The sequence below is a fragment of the Lepidochelys olivacea genome, assembly GCF_965140295.1.
Source record: "Lepidochelys olivacea isolate rLepOli2 genome assembly, chromosome: 8".
Classification (NCBI taxonomy): Eukaryota; Metazoa; Chordata; order Testudines; family Cheloniidae; genus Lepidochelys; species Lepidochelys olivacea.
In genome coordinates, this window is record NC_140418.1 from 81,214,181 (window position 1) to 81,235,575 (window position 21,395).

The window sequence follows — 21,395 nt, forward strand, 5'->3', positions numbered from 1 at the left end:
AGGATGGAGGTAATGAATCTTTCACAAAGACATCCTTTCGAAAACGACTGAGAAGTTATCTAAGTGTAAGGGAACTATTGCCCCTTACTAACATTCAGTGGGGGTCTTTTAGTTGCTAGATCCCAGTACTAAAAGGGGGAAGGGTGATGGGGAATCAGGACCCTGAGACTGACAGTCCCTCGGAACAATGGGGAAAGGCCAATGCTTCAGATCAGCCTGAATGACAGGGCGGGCAGGCTAATAAGGGAGTCAGGAGGCCAGGGAAGTCCCGTCCTCTGTGTGAGCTAGAATTGCCTGGGTCAGACAGAGTGGGGCCAAGCTAAGGAGAAAGCAGGGGCCCGAGGTGAGCTGGGGAGCAGAGCTGTGCCAGATCCAGAGGGACCAGAAAAGCAGCCCAGAGAGAGCCGGCCCTGTCCTGGGAGCAGAGCTGCAGCCCCAAAGCCAGAGGCACAGCCCAGAGAGAGCAGACTTGCCCTGGGAGGAGAGCTGCAGCAACCAGAGCCAGAGGGGCCAGAAAAGCAGCCCAAGAAGCAAGTCAGTGCTGGCAGCAGAGTCACAGAAGCAGCCTGCAGAGCAGACCTGTCCTGGGAGCAGAGCTGTAGCAACCAGAGCCAGAGGGGCCAGAAAAGCAGCCCAGGAAGCAGGTTGGTGCTGGGAGCAGAGTCACAGAAGCAGCCTGTAGAGCAGACCTGTCCTGGGAGCAGAGCTGCAGCAACCAGAGCCAGAGGGGCCAAAGAAGCAGCCCAGGGAGCTCGAGGCAGAGCAGCAGCAGCAGTGCTGAGGCAGAGTGGTGGAGCTGGGGCTGGAGCAGTCCGGAGCTGGGTGCGGTGAGCAGCTGGGGAAAGCTAGGGGGACCCTGGGCAACAGGCCGAGCACAGGGAGACGCCTCAGCCAAGAGGCTCTGCAGGCCAGGCTTGGATCCTAACCCCGACAGGACAGGGGCGACACTGGGAAGAAGGGTCCTACCACTTAGAGCCTGAGAGTGTGTGACCACCACCAGAACGAGTGTCCAACCCACAGCACCCCTACAGCAAAGCCAGGGCCTGAGAAAAAGGCCTGGGACTTACAAGGAACAGACTGTGAACTGCCCTGACATTCCAGAGACACTGTTTGTGATGTTCCCTGCCACAGAGCGGATTGATGTGTTTTCTTTAACCTTTCCCATTTTTCCTTATTCTTTTTAAAATTAATTGTTGATTAAATAACTTGCATTTGCTTTAACTTGTATTTAATGATCAGTGGGTCAGAGAAGTGCCCAGTGCAGAGAGAGTACCCCGGAGTGGGGACACCCTAGCCCCCCGTCCTAGGTGACCACAGTAGGGTTGGGGGTCGAGCCCCCCAGGAATCCTGGGCCCAGCCTTGTTGGGGTCATGAGGACTCTGCCAGACAGGAGAGTGGAAGGGGAGTTCTCAAGGGCAGGGAGGCCACTGGGTAAAGGAAGTGGGAGAGAGGACTCAGACCCTTTCGCTAGCCCACTTCACCGGGGTAGTGCAGAAGCCAGGAAAGTTCCCCACAATAGCAGAACTATTCCCCCGCTTACATAAGTATTAACAAATGGCATATAAAACCCCAAAGTTTTATGAAGTCCGACTAAAAATCCCTTCTCCCACAATTACTCTGCTTCTACTCTTGACTCTTATGAACATAAGAACATAAGTTATGAAGTTATCTTTTCTCTAGTTCACCACCTCATCAGTCTTGCAGTCTAGACAGGCCCGGAATACCTAAGGTAAAAACCAAGGAGAACCTTTCTCTGCTAAAGAGCCAAACTAATATGCAGGGTTTCTTTATACATCATTAATGGAACAGGGCAAAAAACTATCTCCTCTTCACCCTCCCCTCTTCTGCAGGTCACCTTTAAATTGCTGCAGGCAACATTGGATATGATTCCCTACATGTGTTATAATCTGAGTATTACAAGGAAAACTTACTTAGGGCTGCATCATGGAGTTTTCACTCGCCCTGGATGAATGATGGTGCTTAGTTTCCCCAAGAGCAGAAAAGGTACTGGATTGTAACAGTCACAAATTTGATCCCTGGTTCTCCTCCTTTGGAAATAATCTGAGCCGGCCCTTTACTTAGTAGAAATTAGTCCTCCTGTATGTGCCTGTGGAGTCAAGGCTCCCCTCCACACACACACACACCCCACCACTTGTACAAGTGCGGGAGCAGCAGTCTTGCAGAGACTGATTAACCTACCATGCTATGTCATGTGATGAGGGTAGCCCAGGCCCCCTATCTTTCCTGCACAGGCATACAGGGGAAGCCACAGTCTTTACTTGGAGGAATATACCAGCTACAGAGTTCCAAAAAGATGTGTTCCCCAACATCCACAAACATCTGCAGGTATGAGCAAACATTCATAAAAAATAAACTTTGTAACATTTCGTTAAGATTCACTTATTTTAGGGTGACCCTGTACAAAGACTTCCATTCTCTCTATGCCTTCCCAGTGGTAGAAACTATTATTCTATCCTACATAGGTTCTAGAAAATGAAAAAATGGCATGAGGGAGGCATCGCACATCTCCACGAGTTCCAGAGAGCTCTCCAGGTTCACTAACAGGGGCCACATACACCACTAATGCTACACTATCAGCTGAGAGCTAACAACAGCTGAGAAATATGTCAGACAAAGTGCAAGACCCGAAAGTCCAAATACAAGACCCATTTTTGTCAGCCACTTCTGGAAGCCACTGTATTTCTCAGTGGCATTTAAACTTATTTATTAATTTCCTTACTGAAAGGTAATTAGGTTTTACCTAGTTTAAGAACTTCATTTTAAAATGTTTTAATACAGTCTTTTTTTAAAAAGCTCATTGAAAAAGTGCATTGACACGCTATGAAATCAGAGCTTTATTCTGACTGCAGCAGAATTCAACCATTTTTGTGCTTAATGCCTAAGACAACATTCACACATAATAACAATGTGGCTTCTATGAAGCCAGTATTCATATGCTCTAAGTGTGTACCGCAGGGGCATGGTCAAAGCTGGCAGACCTGAATTAGACCTATGTTTTGCAAAAAGAAAAGGAGGACTTGTGGCACTTTAGAGACTAACAAATTTATTTGAGTATAAGCTGAATTTGTTAGTCTCTAAGGTGCCACAAGTCCTCCTTTTCTTTTTGCGGATACAGACTAACGTGGGTGCTACTCTGAAACCTGTGTTTTGGTTTGCAGACATAGATGTTGTGCCATTGCTCCACTCTGCTTTTCTGAGTCAGCAGGGTAAGAACCCTTCAACTTTCACTACCTGGCTGTTTAGAATTACTGAGCCAGAAGGCAGAGGAGGGCAGACAACATGATAGTTATGCTGGGGGAACAAAACACAAAAACACAAACAGCAAATTGATGTTGGATTACTCACTTTAGAAGCAGGAACTTAAACCATGATGCAGATTTCATTTTGGCGGCATCTGTGACAGACTGTACCCCTGTGCTGTACACCCTATTGTAATAATCATTGTACAAAGGATGTGTTGCGGAGTATCATTTGAAAACTTGTAATTTGCTGGTCATTACTATCCTGGTAAAATGTATGTGGCAACACTGCATGTGAAGTTTGAGAGATTTCCCTGTATGATGTTATTAACACATGTTCCAAACCACAGCCCTACCCAAGCCGAAGTTGGCAAACAGGACTGTCCTAAACAAAGGAATGTGGGCTCTGTTTAATTTGCATTTGATCAGGAAAGAGTCATCAAGCAAGGAAGCTCAAACAGGTGCGGAAAAAGCATCAGGGAACATCCTTCCACATAGACTTTTTGTACTCAGCTGGAAATGTTTTTCAAGGGGGGGACTGAAACTATAAAAAGGAGGGACGAACACCCTAAGAAAACCCCTCTCTCTCTCCCTACCCATCACATGGGTGACACCTGAAGCGACAAAGGAAGCATTCATTAGATTCTGGGAGCAGGGCTTCTTACCTAATAAGTCTGGTCAGTAAGATTGCTGAAAGCATAAGGTGAGAAAACTTCGCTTTGAATTTAACATAGTTTGTTAAATTAGGCATCAATTGCATTTTATCTTTATTTTTCTTGTAACCATTTCTGACTTTTATGCCTCATCACTTGTACTCACTTAAAATATCTCTCTTTATAATTAAAAACCTTGTTCTATTGCTTTATTTAACCCAGTGTGTTTAAATTGAAGTGCCAGGGGAGTGTCTGTCCATTTGGGGTGACAAGTTGTGTTCATAGTATTTCTACTAAAGTAACTGACTTTATACAAACTTGTATTGTCCAGGGGAGGGCTGGGCGGTACAGGACATACATTTCGGGGGGAGGGAATCTAAGACAGAGTGTGTTGGGGTCACCATGCAGTATAACTAAGGCTGGTTAGAGTCATGGTGTGGCTGGCTGCAACACACACACAACAGACCCGTACCTGTGAGTAACTTAATGCTTGAGGTTGTTTGTGAGCAGTCCAGGCTGGAGGCTACAGCAGTAAAGCATTGTAAAGGGCACTCCAGATTAGAGGGCAGGGGTAACACAGCTACTCATTAGTCTGGATTGTATGCTGGTATGTCACAGCGTGTTAATTTTTTTTCAAGTACCTGGAGAACATTTAGGAAGAACTGACTTTATAAGATGTTTAAGTTTTGAGGCATGCCACCTTTACAGTGTCTCTATTAGAAGTACATCTATTCTGAGTACTTTTTATTACAGTATGTACTAAAACGCTTTGTTGAGGAACTAGTTATTCCACATATGCAGCAGTGTCAACTTCCTACAATTTAAAAGCTCAGTTAAGTAATGTTATAAAATACTCAAAATAAGCTTCTGGGGGGAAAAAACTGCCCTTACAAACACCTAATCTAAGAGTTCTGGAAATATGAATATATTCTTTAATTATAGCCACACTTTTTTTAGCAGTTGCTGTAATCAATTGGTTGCAATCAGGTTTACTCTGGCACTAAGCCTGTAATCTTTTGAAATAAAAATACTTTATCGGGTTGTAAACATATTATACACATTACATCTTCTCTATTGATGCAAATCTTGTGATGGGGTGGAGAGGGAATGAACAGTTCTAGCACAATTTTTTCATGGTGTCACTGGAAACAATCCGTTGGGCCTTATCAGACAAGGTTTCAATTTTCTATCGTTCCATTTTAACCTGCCTAATCAGTTGAACAAAAGTACTTTATGTGAAATGATTCCTTCAGTTGCCTTAGCTACAAATCCCTGCAGTATACTATAATTGAAATCTACTCACGTAAGTTAAGAATAATTAGGACCCCAAATTAAGCTAAACACAAAGTTAATTCAAATAGTCAGCTGCTGTCATTTACATGGTTACAGAGTTTTATTGTCCCTTAACATCTCTGAGTGCTCTTAAATGCATTTTGTTGTTTCTTCACCATTTAATATTTTACTCCAACTGGAAATGGGATCAAGAGCCTAAATTTGGCCAGAACCTGCCACTTCAGTCACAACTTAATCAAGTCTTTTCTCACTAAATGTTTTCCGCACTACTGTCACTGTACCTTTGCTATCAGCTATCAGCCAATTAACAATACTGCTGAGGAATGGAATGATAGCTCTCAGATACACTTCCATGCTAAATAAGGCTAGTATCATTGATTCTGCTATGAATGTCATCAATGCAACAAAAGAAAGAGCTTTTGAAAGCTAATGTTCAGAACACTTCTCTTTGCCTAAACTCTAAAAGCAAAGGATTAAACAAGTTTCGTGTCTTAAATGAACAGCAATATGAAAATGTTGTTCAAAAACATATATCATGCAAAAGCTAGATAATAATGCATGTTACAGATTAAATATGTCTCATACTGTAAGCGCAACTGTTGCCAGAATATGTTACAACTCCATTGATTTAATCAAGCCATACTCAAAGCTAATTAATATATTAATGTAGTTAGTCAACAAACACATTTGGCAACTCCATCTATTTCTTGAATAATCTTCCTCTATGGGCACTGTGCTTTTAGTAAAACAACTATTTCTATAAAACCTTCTAAGGCAGTTTATTATATGTAGGTATTCAAGGTTTTTATACCCTTTATTTACACTGCACATATTTCAGGTGGTTTGAGTGCTGGAACATTTTCAGTTTCATGTAAAAAGTTTTCTTCTTTTTTTAAACAGTACATTGCAAAACAATCTATAAACATACAGAGAAAATTCATAGTTGTTGGTCATTGAGTAGCAATTGAATTTGAATGCTTGAAACAACACTGTATAACATGTGTTAATAACATTTTTGTTTTAGCTGGTAATCTATAAAATGATATATGGTGATTCCATCCATACTAATGGGTAATAATCCAAACCACTAGTTTGCCTTCTAGTACTTTCCAGGCTTCACTCTTCATGCACATCAACTTCATCTGTTGCAAATTAAACAATATAAAAGTGTAAGTGCCAAACTGTTCTTTTTTGTTTACTAAGAGCAAATTTATCTTGAAACCACTGAAGCACCTAATCAGTTCTAAATGACCACAAAACCACATTTTTCCAAACAGGATTGCAATGCTGAAGATTTTCTAATCTGTACTACATTATTAAAATTCATTTTACAAGCAACACCCTTTCACAACAGAAATTTGTTTGAAGTAGACGACAAAAATATCAGAGGCAATCTATCACCCTTGAGCTAGAGAAAAGAACTGGGACAGCTCAATGGGGAGAATATGGGAGATAATAATGTGAAACATTAGGGAAGGAAGGTCAGGTTGCATGCCAAGTAGTCAGACAGGATCAGTGAATAAAAGGCCAATTAGACTGAGATGTTTACAATCAAGAGGTGATATGAAACAGGACAAAAATCTTCCAGCTACAATGTAAAGAGAAAATATTTCTCACTTCTTTTCCCACCTAAAAATACACATATTTGCAGAATCTGCTGAGAATGACAGCTTGAAATGAACTTACTGAATTCAAGTTTAATAGGAAAAACCTCTCAAAACAGGTTTCAGAGTAGCAGCCGTGTTAGTCTGTATTCGCAAATAGAAAAGAAGTACTTGTGGCAGCTCACTTCAATTCAGTACACTGAATGCATCCGATGAAGTGAGCTGTAGCTCACGAAAGCTTATACTCAAATAAATTTGTTAGTCTCTAAGGTGCCACAAGTACTCCTTTTCTTCTCTCAAAACAGTGCCATGAACTACCTACAGTCTCTGCTAGTACACAGCATCAATGACACCGGTCTAACTCTTAATTTATGTGGTTGGGGGAAAAGTTAGCTCGTTAGTCTGGTGCTATAAGCAGGAACTGAAGTTATGTGAACTCTCTCGGTTTCTCCCACGTATCAGTTGCTTAGGCAACCAATACAAAAGTTTAGTTTGGTTTCCAACCCCTCTCCCACACACATTTCTGGGGAGGGGGAAAGATTCTTCTTCTTTTTTTTTTTTTTGTTGCAAACATCACTAATGCACAGCATGGAAATACCAGTCAATTATTTTATTATTATGATTTAAGAAAAGAAATGGGATGAATTCTCAACCACCTAAACTGATTTATTGTCACTGGAAATGAACACATTTTCCCCCACTCCCTTTAAAAGGACTGTCTTAATGTCACTTGGACATGGATGAATTGTCTCCATTTATTGAAAGAGGCATCCACCAACTGAACAAACATTATACAGCTCTATTTCTTTACACTTCAAAAGAAAGCTAGAAGACAGAGATAACGGAAACACAAAAAGCTTTAGCACAATTGGGTTTTGAAAGTTAGTGGACTAGTTAGTTCAAGTTTCTTTTTGGTAGATAGAAAATTTGAGACATCTTGAATCATAGGAACTAAACAAAGCCCAATATGTCAGCAAGGATTGCTCTGTTTCAGTTTGTCATAATATTTCCATGGATTTAAGATGACACAAAATTTACTGGTGCTAAATGTGGGGAAATTTTACCTTGTTAAGAACAAGGAAGACAATTGAGAAGAAAATCCAATATTTTTAGGTAGAACATTCAAAACATCAATCCAGTCATACCTGTAGATTACAATAAATCTGTCAAGCTTGATAAGATTTATCAGTGGATAAACTAATGCTACAGAAGATAACGTATAAAACTGAAAATGTCTCTAGCTTTAATTATGTGAATTTTTATTAATTTTAGAGTGAGTTAGAAACAAAACTTTGCAAGATGCTTTTACAAAAATAAATGCATTGCTAGGGATACAGTAGAATTTAGAGCAAAGTATACTGCTTATTAAGGATCTTTGCCTTTGTACAATTACCCTATAGAAAGAAGTGAAGATATCATATTTATGTTAAAAAGTAAATATTGTGTGACTATATCACACTTTAAAAATGCCGAAGTCAACTTTTAAGTGCGTCTGTTGTCTGGGAAACTTGTCATATCGACATAAGAAATTGTATACCAGCATACAGAAAGGTCATATAGACCATCAAGTACACTTACAAAGAGAACATGCACAGACATAAAGCGAAGTCCCTTTTTATTCTGAATGGATTGCTTTCTTGTTCCTTGTGGAACACAGCCTGGAACTAAATCATAAATACAGAAGTGGACATGAAAATTAGTATTTTATGTGAATGGATGTGATCCTGCAAAGATTGGTGCATGCAACTGTACTCACATGAGTACTCCACAGACTTCAACTGAACTATTTGTGGGTGTAAAATTAAATGTAAATGCATGATTGAAGAATTCAGGTTTTGTATGCTACATTTAGATTTATTATGCTTATGAGAACCTTCATTATTTTCTGATTCTGATGTGGACAAATATGACAGTAGTAAGAAGAGAACTTTCAGTGCATCATCTTCAGTTATATACTAATTCAGATGTTTTATGCTTCCCCATTCCCAATTCTACGGGTTACAAACCTCTCCATTTTGTACTATGTTCCACAAGTATAATACAAACACAACTAAGGAGGACTGAAGTGTGTACTGATAAAGCTAAATAAAATGCCCTGTTTCTCAGATACAATAGTATTCTTACATTTTAGTACAAAAACAGGAATGCAATCATTAAAATAAACATATACAATGATTTGGTTTTAAAACCATTAAAGGTAGTAAAAATTAAAATGATATATTACATTCTCTGTGCTCCATAACGTAGCACTGAGAGTCCCAATAAATTTTATATAGGAGATGTGTGGTCAAGCCACATGTACCTTGTAGAAAAGGCACCCTACAGTCTTTAACTAATCTAAAACATATCCACATATGGGAGCAAGGGGAAGATTCAAAGTCAACTGTGTTAGTCAGCTAAGCCAAGATAGCTGAGTCAATTCAAACTTATCCTCATGATTGGTCATGTAGCTATTCCCATTGAGACTGAACAAGGCTATCATAATGAAAAGTGGTAAATTGAAGCAGTAGTTTAGAAGACTCTGGAAAAGTAACATCTGGCCTTAAGCAGGAGTAAATTGTGTTTGTACCTTTTTTGACAAATTTTCAAAGTCCTTCTCTCCTTGTGAGGAGAGCCTCTGAAGCTGCAATACAGTTTCCCCTTTCAGAAGAGGAATTCAAAGTTTTAGCAAATGACAGCAGGAACACAGCTCTTTAAAAGAGTAGCATGCAATAGCTAATACCTAGCATACAGTAATTTAGAATTTGCATTTTTTTGTTCAAATTATAACAAATTTGACAGTGTGTATGAATTAAAATAAATAATTTAGTGACTAAAATTAAGATTTCCTAGTAAGTCCTCTAAACCAGTATTAGTGCAGTATTTAAAATGGCACTTCACAAACTGAGACTGTCAAGGCTATCAGACTTCCCTATTCCCATGTCATTTCTCCTACATTTTTGAAATAGCTATTTTCTTTCACAAAACATGAACCTCAAGTCCCACCATTGAGGGAATGAATGAAAGGATATGCACTTTACCTGGCATTTTTTTTCTTTAACTTTTTCTTTAAAAGGAAATTTGATTTCACTATTTAGATCAATTTACTTTTTAAAAGCTGTGTTGGCCCGATGTCTGTTTCAGGAACAAAATAGAGACATCTCTAAATAAACACCAGGAAAGTATTTCGTCTTTTGTTCACAACAAATATTGAAAGCAGAACTCAATACATCTGTTTTGGTTTTTATAGGCACCCTACCATTCCTTTTTACATAAATGTTTGCCTTTAAATAATCTGCATTCATTATTTAACAAAACCATTTTTACTAATAGAATCATAAGATACACTGCGTTGGATGACTTATCCTGAAATCTATCCCCATTTTTCCAAGAGTTGCTGTTATTTATAATTAATCACTAGTGCCGAATAGTGCTAGCATTCAAATGTCTGACTTTTACTTACTAGGACTCCATTATACAGTATGGATTCAGTAAAACCTATCAGAAGTGAGCACTCAAGGGACTGACAAAAATTGGTTGCTTAACAGAAGTGGTGCAAAATTGTACTCGTTATGTTTGTGGATACTTCGTTAAACCAAGAAGTTGCCTAATAAATGTAGTGTTTCATGCAGATTTACTGTGATTTAATTCTCCAAGCTAGAGAAATTCAATGTACATTCCTACTTACTGATACATGATGCTACAGTAAGCACTACCCTGGAAAAAATGGACAAAACAAAAATTAAATCAGTTAACAAAAAGTTGATTTTCCTATTAGCAAAGCTCTCCTATCAACTCAAGATACGCTGTGAACAAGGGTTTGTTTGTTTGTTTGTTTGTTTTAAATACTGCGGGCCCAATCCTGCTAACACTTACCCATATACATGTGTGAATTTATTCATGTATACAACTGTTTGCAGAATTAGGCCCTGGGGGATCTCAATTGTGCAAGGATGTTGAGCATCTTTTGAAATGTGCTCAGAGCCTTCAACTCCCATTGCCTTCAGAGGGCTCGGAGGAGGCTAAGCAGAAGGCTACATGCACTCTCCATCTTTCAGAAACCAGGTGTGTATATTACCTGTATTTAAATGTACCTTTTAAAATAAATGCAATAATTCCAGGTGCACATTTAGAAGCACTTTCAATTTTTGTAAATAAAATTTTGTGAAACAAAATATATTGTCTACTCCACTGGAGTATATAAATGTTTAAAAATCTGGGTTTTATGTTTTTCATTTTAATGTAAACAAAAATGTCTATTTACAGACAAAGAGGGGCTGGAACTAATTAATAATAGATATTACTTTAGGAAACAGTTTTTTAAAAATCAAATACACAAGGATGAAAAAACCCAGACTTTTAAAATGCTCCTATACATGAGACATCAAACCCACTCACACTTTTTTGGAATTTTTTCCCTAATTACTTTGACATAAAATGAATCGAAAAATTAAATCAAGTCTTGACCTTAACATTAAAATAAAATGTAAAGTAAATATTTAAGCTAATTAACTTTAGCTCTTCTTCCCGCACGTTTCCTTCTTTTGCTTGGTTCTCTTGATTTGGTGTCACAATATTATCTACTTACTGCTGTTAGCAGACTATGATGCCCTGTCAGTCTTCTCTAAAACAAACTGAGATGACACAGATCAGTATACCTGAAGTATGTCCTAACTCTCTGCAGTTTTCCTTCTAGCTGCCAGTATATGTCCTTTCCAGGTTCTCTTTACCTGCAGGAAGGAACTGCGTCAAAAGCAAACCCCTTGGCCTGTTGCCTCAGAAAAGAAAAGAAAAGAAAAGAAAAGAAAAGAAAAGAAACTTCTTTTAACTGCAGATATGATTCTTGACTTTATAGATACTGCAAATAATACTGCAGTCTTTCTTGAAACAGTCTCTGTCTGCTAACCCCCTATTGGGTTAAGCCACTGTGACAGCAACGAGGGTTTTATCTTGATTGGAAAAATGTTCATTAAGTGGACTAATGAACCATTGGTCCACACCTGAAATCTTTTGTAACTGTATAGAAACATTCACGCTTAACAGCATGAAATTTAGTTAGTTTTTTTCTACCCGCTGTAACAACCTGCTTATGTATATAAGATTTCCATAACAAAATTTAAGTAGCTAGATTCCAAGTCAGAGAATTTAAAATATTCTTACTTTCAGGTGTTCTCAAACTGGGGGTAGGGACCCCTCAGGGGGTTGTGAGGTTATTACATGGGGGGTCATGAGCTGTCGGCCTCCACCCCAAACCTCCAGCATTTATAATGGTGTTAAACTTATTAAAAAAGTATTTTTAATGTATAAGAGGGAGTCACACTCAGAGGCTTGCTATGTCCCAAGTACAAAAGTTGAAGAACCACTGACTTAGGGACTGTTATTTTATACTTCCAGGGATGAAGCATCATTACTAGAGCATGTTACACTTGGCATATTTTATGACTGAAACAAAAGGCAACGTAATCTCGTCAGAAAGTCTAACAATGCTGTATTCACTTTGCTTCTGGTGGCTTAAAGTCAACTGAATATTAATATTCACTTTCAAAATACAGTGCCACAATATTTAATTTATTCTAAGAATTTATAATTAATTGTGTATGATTCTGTTAGCTGCTCCCAATTTCCTTCCATTTACTTTAGATAAGAAAGTAAGTCCTGTATAGACTTTAAAGGAATTGAATTCAGCACTGAAGCATCAAAAGATTGCTACTGCCTCCTAGAAGCCGGAATAGGGATAGAAAAACATGGATCTGAAATCTTACAAATGAAAATTACCTTTCTGCAAATTGTAACAATTCGGCAGGCAGAAGCTTTCAGTTTATTTTTCCTACCCAAACACAGTAGATAAGCTATTTATTGCTGCAAACTGCTTGTTTTATATATATCTAAGTTAATCAGAAAAAAATATAACTACATGTTCTATACCATTTTCCCCTTGCTGCTTCCAGATTTTCTTCAACTGCTACATATTGCTAAAGTCCAATACTGAGATATTTTGCTAAAATATTTCAAAATTCTGAGTTGAGAGATTTTTAAATAACCACACACACACAACCTTAAGATTTTATAACTGTCATTGAGCACCTTTAATTGGAAAAGCCATGAAGTGAAAACACCATTTCCCAGTACTATCTTTTAAATACAATTTTAAACTAGTTCATTCATTCTTGCAAGATGAATGCATTTTTGCATCAAACACAGTAATTACCAAAGCCAACTAGCTGTAAAATTTAGATATCTAAGCTCCTAGTGGCTTCCCATCTGCAGAAACTTGTCTTTCATATGACAATAAGATTTCAGCCAAGACTAAAAAATGAAGGGCACCAAGAACACACATATGCGTAGTCTCTTACGAATCATAAGTTACCATCCAAAGAATCATACAATCTAAAAGATGAATGTGTTGGTCTTCAGCACTATACTCACAACTCCGGGGAGGGTGGGGAGGAGGGGGAGGAGAGAAGAAATCTTGAAAGCTGTTTAGGCAAAACTAGACCTTTCAGGAAGGTATATTCCTTGATGTGTACTCCTTAAAGTCTACATAGGAGTTATTACTATATTTCAGCAAAATGGGTTTATCAATTCAAGCCCAAGAACTGAGTGAGTTGAGAGAGTCTTAGACTAGAACAAATGTTTAAATAAATATACATTGAATGTGAGAGCTTTTATAAGATATTTAAGCCTTTAAAGTTTGCTGGGTTTTGTTCGACAGTAGTGCTTGTTTGATTTTACTGCAGTCTATTTTCTGAATTACTCAGAGGGGTTTGACCTATGAATCCAAAGAATTCATACGTAGTGAGATACAGCCCTACTTTATTTTTTTAAATGATATCAGATGTAACTGAGGAACTGCAAATTAAATCACTACACTCTTAAAAGTAGTATATTATCTATCAGTCATGGGGTTATCTAGCTATGGGGATGAATGATATTAAAAGGCAACTGCCAACTTGAAACCTAGTTAATTTTTTAAAAGTTACAAATATATTTAGATATTACACTTAGCCCAAAAATTCCTTGCCAATACTTGTGGTTAAAAAAATTAAAATAATATTTTCTTGTTCTTTTAAAATGTTTCTCTCTCCAGTGTAATTGTCTAAAAGAGCCACAAAAACAACCAAGGAGACTGACTACATTATCGAAACAGTGAACTGATTTTACACAAAAGGAAGAAAAAAATGTTTTTCCTCCCTAAGCTCTTCTATTTAAGAGCAATCTTAGGTGCTGTATGTACCAGAAGTGAACAATTTACAGAGAGCAGTTAGGTTTTTAAGCTTGCAGTGTTCCTGTATGCACTTTCAGTTTCATTTGTCCAATTCTCAGATGTATAGCATTGATTTTAATGAAATATTTGCAGTTTTATTTCCAGCAAGCCAATCAATGGAAGTAAAATAGGTGCTCCGACTGCTGCTTTTGGTTCCATTAGAACATATTTTAAACAACTATGCATTGTTTATATAACTTGCAATTTACTTGTGCTCAAGGATAGTATAGTGAGAGGACTGAACAGAAGGAATCCAAAAAAATAAACCACCTACCAGTTCTATCATCACTCCAGTTGTCTGAGTACTGTTATTTAGTGTCACTGTATCAAACAATGTACGTTTATTTTTAATGTTTGTTTTGTTTTAATATCAATCATTTAGACTAACAGCTAAGCTCTAGAACAGGACAGGTAGTAATTAGTTGTTTCTAGTTAGGCAGGTGCATCCTAAAACTCCTGAGCAATCTAAAAGCAAAATAATATTTTAAAATTGTACAAGAGCATGTGGTCTCTCATCTGGAGCATAACTAAAAGATATGATATAATCTTACCTTCTGTACACTGCAGGAAGCTGATTATGAGAAGTAACCAAAAAAATTGCATTCTGCAACCAGAAGACACCATTATTGATCCCTTTAAGTATTTTCTTTGTATTCCTTAATGAACCCAGTTATAAATGCCCAGCATCATTGAAGCCAGTGGTCTGTATCATTGATCTTCATACCTGGGGATGAAAAACAAACAAACAAAAAAAGATTCCGTTGTTAGTCATATACTCACAATTTTAAAAAAAATTATTCACGTATCGGATATCAAATTTTAGCTGACATGAAGACAGAAAGTCAAAAATATAACATGAAATACAGCTGTACTGTGGCTGGGGAGCAGGCAGGCATGCTGGATTTACGATCAAAGTCAGTGATCAACCAGGATGAAGAAGTTTAAAATGTGATTGTAGTTAATGTGCTCCTACTAAGAGATACAGTGAAGATAAGAGAATGGACTTGCAGATGAGTGGGGTTTAAACACAAAAAACCTCACCAGACACATTATTCTACACAACACTGATACAAAACAGATCCCAGTACAGAAAGAGATACAGCCCAACAATAAAACTTTCAAAGAGAAGCTCAGCGGGACCCCTTCCCATCACAGCTTCCTTACCCTCCACAGGAGATAGGAATGCCAGTTTTTCTATTATGCATAGTTCTGCCTTCTCAGACAAAAAGCTAAAACAGCAACATTGTCATCAAAATAACAATTTTGCTGAGGAAGCTCATGCTTCTTTGACCAGTGGGTTTCAGAGAACTTCTAACCACAATGAAAAACCTTTCAAACAAGGGGGCGAAACCACATGTGTTGCAAGCACATTGTTAATATTGCCACTTCAAATCACATGTACATTAGCCCAGGTCAGAGACGGTATTGCACATGATCACACTGGGTTTAGCAAGTGACTGAACTCCTTAATTCTACTCGAGAAACCAACCTTACCTGAACTTTTCCTGCATACCATGTAAAACGAAAGGCTTTAAAAAGATACATTTGATTTTTTTTTTAATGATAGTGGAAAACAGTTATCGGACTGGAAGGTCTGACCAGCCATGTTCACTCTTCAGTCAGTGCCTTCATTCTTGCAACAGCCATTGGAATAACAGATTACTTCCTCTTTCATAGGTCAGCCTATGAGCTAGATCAGTCTCCAACAGACAGCTGTTTGAGATATTAAAGATATCAATGTGAATGCACAGTTGAATTCCCAGTATGAGTGTGGGCTCTATGAGCTAGAGGAGTGTGCAACTCAGAACATGGTAATAATGAACCTCCAAAAAATGCTGCACAGACATAGATCAAAAGAGACAAGTTCTGTAACCCATTACCCCCGGCCCTATAGTCAGACAGACCAAAATTTTCAAATTTGGGTGCCTGAGGTTACACTTAAAATAAGTACCCTGACTTTCCAAAGTTCCACAGATCATGTAATCTATGTTATCTTTCTTGCCTGTGCATAGCAAACTGAGGTTGGAAGCAACAAAATCACTTAAGCCAACGAAAGGGCAACTGCCCGCACACCCCATGACTCTGGATAGTCCTTGGTAGTTCATTTCAACCCATTCACACTTCTTTTAAAAAAAAGCCCCAGAGCTGCAAATGAATGACATTTTATAAAGTTGTTATCGAACAGCCTTGAGATCCGTTGGGACCAAAGCTGCTATACAAAATGCATCAATGATCATGATAGTGCCCTAGTGGAGATACACTGTGGAAGTTTCAGTTCAATAGCCACGTGGGAGTCTATAAATTGGTGTACACTTAGGAGTTGAAAAATCTATTCATCCAGTCACCAATGACAAGTGGGAAAGCTCTCCTTGGCAAGGATGCCCAAATCATTGATTTCTAGAGAATTTACACTTCCCTTTTAAAAAAGTTTATAACCCTCATGGTCACAAATACACTGAGTCTGAAGACAGACAGCTGTAATGCCTCTGATGTTGCTCACTGCTTTGACAAGCAGCAGCAGGGTGAAATTAACAATCACTTCATTTGTTTCAGAGCTGCTATACACAGTCCTGTGGGCAGCAATGAATCCATCAGTGGAATACTGCTGCTGCTTGTCCACAAGACTCAAACCTTACATTGGCTGTGAGTGCAGGAAGACACAATACCAATGCAGTCTGACAAGAGTTTAATAATTTAGAGTAGCCAAGTATGCTGCTTCACAGTGGACATGGTTTTAATGGCGATGCCACTTCACTGTTGGATTTTTTGCCCCCACATACCTCTTACAGAATGCAAAGCTCTTACACTCTCATATACAGGGAAATGAAAGAGAACTGCCATTCTAAGCTTTCAACAAAAGAGGCTCTTTTCCTGCAATTTGCAAATACAGCCAACAAGTGCTCTTCAAGCAAAGGGGCAGAGTGATGCATACCACACATGTATTTCCACGAAGAGCAGAACAAACACAGAGTAGCTCTTCCTGGCCGAAGCCCAAGCGCCTAGAGGTGAAAGATTAATCTCCAATTAATCTGAAATAGTTATATTTTATCTCTTAAGTTTTTCATCCTGGTCTGAGAGGGCTTTGCATACTGAAAAATCTAAAATCCACATATGATACTGCATGCAGCTGAAAGTAAGATTGCTAAGGAGTTCCAGCTCAGGAGAAAAGCAGGTATTGACACTAAGTTATCAAAAATTTGGAATTCTCCCACAGAAAAAGCCTAAGGAGAATTTAGATTAATTCTTCACCCGTCACACCCAAAGGGCTAAATCACTGAACTATTTCACAGACACTACAGACTGCTCAGTATGATTTGAGCAAGCAATTAGAATAATTTGAGAGTATGGATGAGGCACAATAATGGCTACACATGAAATTAAGTCAGCCTTTTGATTGCTCTCAGTCCATCCAGAGGATTTGGATTTCCTGAGATTTAGTTTTAAATGGGTTTTTTTTATTTCCATAACTTAATGCTGTATGGGCTACTTAGTTGCATGCATAAATCTTGAAATTTTGAACAGTTTTTTTCCACCTCAAAGTAGATAGTGGCAAAGCTGTGCTGTGCTTTGTCATTCTTCACCTCAATGCCTTCTTGTTTGTGAGAAAAAAGGAAGGAAATAATTAGAGCACCATTAGAGACTGATGACCACTTTCCAGGAAATAGCTGCCCAAATAGGAAAACCAATGGCAGAGGGAAGGAGTAAAGGCTTCAAACCTTCTAAATGGACTTATTTTAGGTGTTCTAACACCAAGCAATAGTTTCTAGAAGGGGCTTGAGAATGTTCCTGGGACACTACAAAAACAGCAACTACCACCCAGGTGAAGTAACAACGTTTGTGACAACCAGAAATAGTGGGTGTACAACATTTATACCGTTCTACTCTACTGGGAAATAAAACTTGGCTCACTTTGTTGTACTGAAGGCAAAGTATGTCTGAAGAAACTAATTAGCCTTCATCAGACTGTTTATCACTAAGATGTGATTTCAAAAGGCCAGAAAAAAATTCAAATACAGTTCGAAAACTGACCTCAAGCGATTTTGTTTTTGTTTTTTTAACGAAATTAATAACAACTCTCCATTAAGCAAATTGTTATGAAACCCTAAACAGTAACTAATTCTATTAAAATAAAAGGACATTACAATACTGAATCAACTATTCAGCAGCACAATAAAACTAATCCTGTAATCCTGTAAAAAGTTACCCCAAAGATGAGCTGGAGCCAAAGGACACTTGTAGGGATAAACGTTTCTGTCAGTCTCGTCTTCTGATCACGTAAACGCCGAAGATGTGGAGACAATGGAATCTCACAACAACAACAAAATCCAAAAAACAAACAAACAGGACCAGGAAAAGCCATATTAAGTTACCTCTTTGCAAACAGAAAAGTAGATCATAGCAAGTGGCTATCCTGTGCAAATAACTTGTTTCCTCTCAGATCTTAATAGGCCTAAGCTATCTGTGATCCAGAGAGAATGTTTGAGAGTGGAGAAGAGAGATGGTCCCCAGAGTAAAAACTGCGTAAGAGTGCAACAAAAGCTGTCCAGAAAACTGCAGCTGTAATTTAAATCCCTACCTCTGGGCCATATTGTAGTTTCTCACAGTAAAACCTGCACTGGAAACCGAGACGTTTACCTTGTGGCGTTTCCTTTGTATATTTCCTGTTGAAGGAGGGGAAAAACAGGAGAAGTTGGTATTCAGACTTGTGCAGTGCTAAGGGATGCACAGATCTCTGCTCCCAGCCCTACATATCCTAAAACAGAGGTAGTCCATTATTTTTTGTCTAGGTCCAAATTTCTTGCTCAAGGTCCAGACTGTGGAGAAAATAATAATAATAATAAAAAAAAACAACCGAACAATAATGGTATGTAAATAAAAAGATTTTGGGGTCCATTCAAAAGTGTCTGCTGGTCCAGATTTGGCCCACAATCTGCCTATGGACTACCCCCATCCTAAAATCTCTGCCCTGCTCCCCGACTCCTCTGCACTGATGAAACCTCTAATCCTAGCTGCAAATCTCTTACAGAACATGTGCTACCATTGGCTTCCTCTGCTCCTCTCCCCACTCCCCACTGCTCAGGAGCACCTCAGAAACAGAAAATGCTGCTCCAACTATCAGTTCTCCTTGAAATAGGTACTGTCTGGAGATAAGCAGCTCTGTGAAAGGAGTTTCTCCCGCTTAGACATACCCCCAAATTCTGCAGAGCCCAAGCCCCAAGGGTTCTGAGAGGTCTAAAACAACATGCATGTCATGCAAAGAGCTGTCTCTCTCCCCCATTAAGTAACATTTTGTCCTATTCTATCAGGCCCTACCACAAATGAAAATGGAGACGAGCTCTGGAGTTGTGTTGAGGTAAGCCTGGTTGTTTCTTTTGCTGAAAAGCTTTCAAGATACCTACAAATACATTAATATTACTACTTTGAATTTATACATAGCCCTGTCATCTTAGGACCTCAAAATGCTTCTGCAAACTTCAATTAACCCTCAACATCCCCAAGGTAGATAAGCATACCCACTTTATCAATGGGTAACCTGAGGCTCAGAGAAACAAGGTGAATTACACAAGATCACACACTGAGCCAGTGGCTGAGCAACAAGCAGAACTCTAGAGCAGTGGTTGTCAACCTTTCCAGACTACTGTACTTCTTTCAGAAGTCAGAGTTGTCTTGCATACCCCAAGTTTCACCTCACTTAAAAACTCAGGCTTAGGCTTCAGCCCCGCATTGCGGGTCTCAGGTTTCGTCTTTCTGCCCTGGGCCCCAGCAAGTCTAATGCTGGCCCTGGCAACCCCATTAAAACAAACTTGTCCACAGTTTGAGAACCACCGATATAGCATACAGAACAGTAACAAGTCATTATCTGCATGAAATTTTAGTTTGTACTGACTTCGCTAGTGCTTTTTATGTAACCTGTTGTAAAGCTAAGCAAATCTCTAGATGAGTTGATGTACCCCCTGGAAGACTTCTGTGTACCCCCAGGGGTCCGGATTCCCTGGTTGAGAACCACTGCCCTAGAGGTTCTTGTTATAAGCACTAGGTACACTATCCTGCCCTCCATCTCACTATCACTCACCTTTTGTAATCTTACCTATGAAATTTTTTTAAAGTAAATTTTAAAAATTCAGATTTCATAGAGTTTAAGGCCAGAAAGGACCAGGAGATTGTCTAGTCTGATTTCTTGTATATCACAGGCTGTTAAATTTCATTCAAACTCCTACACAGAGTCCAATTAGTTTAGTTAGACTAAAGCATTTCAGTCCTCAGAAGACGAAAATACATCTAAAAAAGGGTAGGGAGGCAAGGATGTGTGGAGACACATTTACAGACTACTTGGTCTCCACAGAAAGCCTGTGTCTATGAGCTTTCCAGTCATGAGGTTTCCCAGTTTTAGAAAAATGACCATTAATGATGCTATAAGACTACCATGTAAAAAGTCAACTAATACACCACTACTACTAAAACCTTCTTCCAAGCTCCACAATGAAATATCAGAATGTGCCTTGGCATTGTTTATTGTCCAACAGCCCTTTCGCTTGCAACATAAGAGACAGTTGCAGTCTTTCAGCAAGTAACATATTTACGTTTATTAGATGCACCAAATATTCAAGACATGCCTAACCTGTCAGCAAGGTTATTTAAAGGGGTGGGGGGACATAACTTGCTTTAATAGTTTTACATTAATGCTACACAACTGGGAAGCCATATCATGTCTCTTAAATTGCAAGATCTTGTAAAAAAAAAAATAGAGACACAAGCAATACATAACTCTGTTTAGCTAGCATAATTTTAACTACTATGGTAAGTGGTCAGTCTGCAACCCACTTCCAATTAAACAGGTTGCTTATTGCAGAAGAAATGGAAAGGCTAAACCAGCTCTATCTAAAATTGGTCAATAAAGACTAATATTCCATTAAAAATATTGCAATCCTAAAGACCTATCCCTGGGGTCTTATCTTTGGTTCTGTATGCAACAATCCCCATTAATTAACACCTTGAACATTGGGTTTCTAACACAAAACATTTCTGTCTCAGCAGTACAGAAGGAATGCAGTATCAGGGAAGGGAATAGCACAGTAAGAACAAGACGTGACCAAGGTCACCCAGCCTTACAATAAAAAAGTCATTTCTATGCACTCAGCTGCCTTGTACTCTGAAGTGATACATCAACGCTTTAGCAAAGCCTGAAACAGTATGGGATAAATATACATGCACCCTGAATCTAAACTGAAGCAGAGATCACAAAGATCAGTCACTCTGTTAATCAGAGCAGTGGAAGTTTACTCACAAAGGAGGAGCTACCTGTATGAGAAGCAACACTAAACAAATTATTTAATAGTATGAC

At 38.7% G+C, this 21,395-nt stretch overlaps 1 protein-coding gene across 22 annotated transcripts in view; it reads right to left on the reverse strand.

Moving 5' to 3' along the window:
• ADGRL2 (adhesion G protein-coupled receptor L2) overlaps positions 1-21,395 on the reverse strand; it is a 477,785-nt gene that overhangs the window by 145,364 nt on the left and 311,026 nt on the right. For all 22 annotated transcript variants that reach the window (XM_084636460.1, XM_084636456.1, XM_084636463.1 and 19 more), the window contains one exon: positions 14,605-14,777. In XM_084636460.1, coding sequence (XP_084492586.1) covers positions 14,605-14,677 — 73 coding nt within the window. In that variant the 5' untranslated portion in view covers positions 14,678-14,777. The remainder of the gene's footprint in view (positions 1-14,604; positions 14,778-21,395) is intronic.